We start from the raw sequence: 3,419 nt of genomic DNA, 5'->3' as shown, positions 1-3,419 counted from the left end.
CTGCGCGCAAAGGCTCGCGCCTTGCGGTGCATGGTGCGCATCATTTATTCATAGATCCCAGCAGTGAATCTTGCCACGACAGGCTTTCAAACGCATACTTGAGCACACCAGCTGCTAGTAGATAGGTGTTTCCTGCGGCGCACCAGGGCCTTGGTAGACACCCGTGGGGTTGCTCGCAAAATATGCTTTCATGTCGGTCCACACCTCCATCCGTGTGAGCACCTGTGCATGTGCAACGCATGTGTGGCACGCGTGCCGGTGTGTTGGTTTCGTAGTGCAAGTGTATTGTGTCAGTTTGTGCGGTGTGGATGCGGATGTGCGCGTCGTGTGGAGGTGTACGCATTTGTGTGTGTGTGTGTGCGTGTGTGTGTATGTGTGTATGGTGTGTGTGTGTGTGTGTGTGTGTGTGTGTGTGTGTGTGTGTGTGTGTGTGTGTGTGTGTGCAAGCGCACCATTTTCTGTAAATGCTGTGGCCGTCTATCTGGACTTTGTTGCATGCATGCCAAGGGCAAGCTTGTGTAAACAGCCGCCCACACCAATGCAAAGTGTACCCCTCACCGAGCCAAACTGGCGGATTTGGTCCTGCATCTCGCTTGGGTCTTGTAGGCGCTGCCAGTAGAACTTGCCCAGCTTCAGGCGGGGGTCCACGTCCTGGCAGTCGTAGGAGCAGCGCGCCCGGCTGGTGGGATTGTAGGGCAGGCAGCGCTCTGACACGGGGTACTTGCCGGCCCGCGTCAGCTCCACCCAGGTAATAATGCCGGACTTGATGCTCCAGTTGGTGCTGCAGCTGCGCTCCTGGCCAGGTTCTGTGCCTTTGCACCAGTAGAAGTCTGAGGGGCATTGGGAGCAGAGGTTGGCGTTAAAACAAAGGCTGGTTCGTCCCAAGCCGACCAACAGACATACACATGCACAGCCGCTGCGGCAGGGTGCATGGCTGCTGGATGGACGGGGGCATATGAGCCAGTATGCGTTGCACACATGACTCCATCAGTATTCGTGTCAGTGATGATGCTATGAAGTTATCTGTGTTTGTTATCGGTGCTCACCCTGCTCCGACATTTGGCTGCTCCACGACAATCAGGCAAATAGGTTTGGGGGTGTCAGCAGGTGAATTGGATATGCGTTGGTGATCAGGTGACGAGGGGTGTATCTCACATTGATGGTGAATGTGCACAGCTTGAATCGATCTTGGAGCAATGCACAGCAGCCGTGTTTAGACCAGGGAAGCTTGATGGGCCTACGAACACCCAGGCCCCTCCATCAATCTGATTAATAACCTGCTCCGCACGCAACCCCTTGCGAGCGAGCTGCTGGGGGATCCAGAGACTAGCAGTGCCGCCCGAGAGCGCACGCTTCCGCCCACCTCGTTGCATCCTCTTGGAACGCACAAGCCATGGCCGACTGCGCTGCAGCCAGCACAACAAACCCAACACATGCATTGCACTCTTGCTGGTCCTGCACAGCAGGCGAGCATTTAGGTGGCCACCATGCATGGTGAGCGAGGAGCGCGGCAAGCGCAGCGCGACAGTGCAAGCTGGTATGTAGGCAGCATGGCTGTCAACTGCACGGCGCATATTGCGAAGAGAATGGCAGGAGCAGAATCATGGCTATGCGGGTCAAAACCAACAATGGCTCACCTTGACCGACCCAATCGCGCTGAAGCCACCCATGTCAGAGCTGCAGCGCGCATCAAACTGCTGTGGTGATGTCGTGCACAACGGGCGCTGGTGCGCAACGGGCGCCGGGCGCAGGCTGTGGCCAGGCAACCCAATGCAGTGCAATCATGTCAGATTACCCCCCCTGGGGACGGCGGGCGTAAGGATGAGCCCGCACGTCTCCACAAACGGAACCCAAACGGCAGTGCATGTGGCGCGCACGAAAGTGCAAAGCACGGGCGGCCATGTGTGGCGAAGGCGGTGAAAAGCAGCAGTGCAAAGCGCGCAGATCACATCAAGCTAGAAGACCCAAACTGCGCGAAAGGTGGCAAGAAGGTTTGAGACAGATCAGTAGACAAACCGCAGGTGCAAGCCAGAGTTACTAACAGCGGACTGCGCAGCGCAACAACAGAACGCAACGGCAGCGCAGCGCGCAACAAGAACCAAGCCACAGGCCTCAGACCTGATGGCGCACTGAGGGCCTCAGACCCCCAGCAAGAACGTGTGCAAAACAACAAGGTGAAAGCGGCAAACTAGGCGAAACGCTAAGCTAATGCAGGGCAAGGCGCGAGGCGTTTAACGATGCGAAACAAGCAGGCGTGTGCAAGCGGCACTTCAGTGCTTGTGCAGGGTGATGTTGTGCTGAGTGGCTATGTTGCTAATGCCGGCTATGATGTGGTCTATCTCTGTGTAAAAGGCGTGGCGCATGGCGTGCGCGTGGTACCAAAGCTGGTTGAGCTGTGCCGCAAGCATGGGCGACGGTCGGGGCACAGGTGGAGGTGGCGGCGGCGGCGCGGCAAACGGGGTCACCCCGAAGGCCGGCCGCGGTGCGTGGGCTACGGCAAAGTGCGGGTTGGGTGCGGTAAATGCAGGTTGCTGCGGGACCGCGTGCTGCTGTGGGACGGCGCGCGGCGGCGGAGGTGCGGGCTGAGGAACAGCGGACAAACGCCGGGCGAGGTCAGCGGGAACACCTGCCACAACCGCGGGCGCTTCTGCGCGAGCGGCGGCAACGGGAGCGTGCGGCTGGCTTGGCGGCGCAGCCGGAGCAGCCGGCTGCGGTGCCGGCGGCCTGGGTGCGGGAGGCAGGGGCCGCGCTGGCAGCTGCCGACCCCGGCGCACGGCGGCCACCGCCTCGGCGCCCAGGCGGAGCGCCCTGGCGGTGTCGCCTGTGATCAGGAAGACGAGGCGGGTTGTGAGGGAAGGCCTGTGGAGGTACTTGTCCTCGATGCCGTCAATGGTGGCAGGGTCGAACAGGTCAGGGCAGTGCCGAGAGGCTGCTTGCCGCAGCTCCTCGAGCACACCCTCGTTATGCGTCAGGGGCAGGCGACGCGCAAACCAAACAGCGCACGCGATGGCGCGAGCCACATCGTCAGATGGGCTGATTGTGCTAAGCTGTGCGGCGAGGCGGGCTATCTCTGAGCGGCGCTTCTGCGTCTGGCAGAGGTGGAGAAGGTCTATGACCATGCAGAGGCAGCTGAACAGTTCAGCAGTGTGCACGGCAACATTCCTAAGGTGGATGAGACTGTCGCGGATGGGTGAGCTGTTGAGGTAAGCCAGCCCGTCGATCTGCTCCGGCGTGAGCTGGCGTGTGGAGACACTCTCTATCTCGTTGTCGTGGTTGAGCGCCCACATCGGCAGCGCCTGGCGGACGACGTTGGCGTACTCGCCGCCGCGGTCAGCAGGGGGCGCCGGCGCTGCAGGGGCCGCCGGCGCAGCGCCAGTTGGGGCGCGGACGGCTGGGTGCGGACGGCGGGCGCTGAGGGG

The 3,419-nt window shown here is 60.9% G+C and overlaps 2 protein-coding genes across 2 annotated transcripts; both read right to left on the bottom strand.

Annotated features, from left to right (window-relative positions):
• Positions 1-114: 114 nt before the first annotated feature.
• MNEG_10771 (hypothetical protein) lies at positions 115-1,059 on the bottom strand (the record flags this gene model as incomplete). Its single annotated transcript, XM_014040759.1, has 3 exons — positions 115-222; positions 559-830; positions 1,047-1,059. The coding sequence occupies 3 exons, from the start codon at positions 1,057-1,059 to the stop codon at positions 115-117; spliced, it is 393 nt and encodes a 130-aa protein (XP_013896213.1).
• Positions 1,060-2,270: 1,211 nt separating this feature from the next.
• On the bottom strand, positions 2,271-3,287 carry MNEG_10770 (hypothetical protein; the record flags this gene model as incomplete). Its single annotated transcript, XM_014040758.1, has 1 exon — positions 2,271-3,287. One exon carries the CDS (start codon positions 3,285-3,287, stop codon positions 2,271-2,273), a length of 1,017 nt encoding a protein of 338 aa, XP_013896212.1.
• Between the last annotated feature and the right edge of the window lie 132 nt (positions 3,288-3,419).

Source organism: Monoraphidium neglectum (genome assembly GCF_000611645.1).
Source record: "Monoraphidium neglectum strain SAG 48.87 unplaced genomic scaffold scaffold02452, whole genome shotgun sequence".
Lineage (NCBI taxonomy): Eukaryota > Viridiplantae > Chlorophyta > Chlorophyceae > Sphaeropleales > Selenastraceae > Monoraphidium > Monoraphidium neglectum.
The sequence above is the reverse complement of the archived record's forward strand: the minus strand, read 5'-3'. Positions and strand labels throughout refer to the sequence as shown.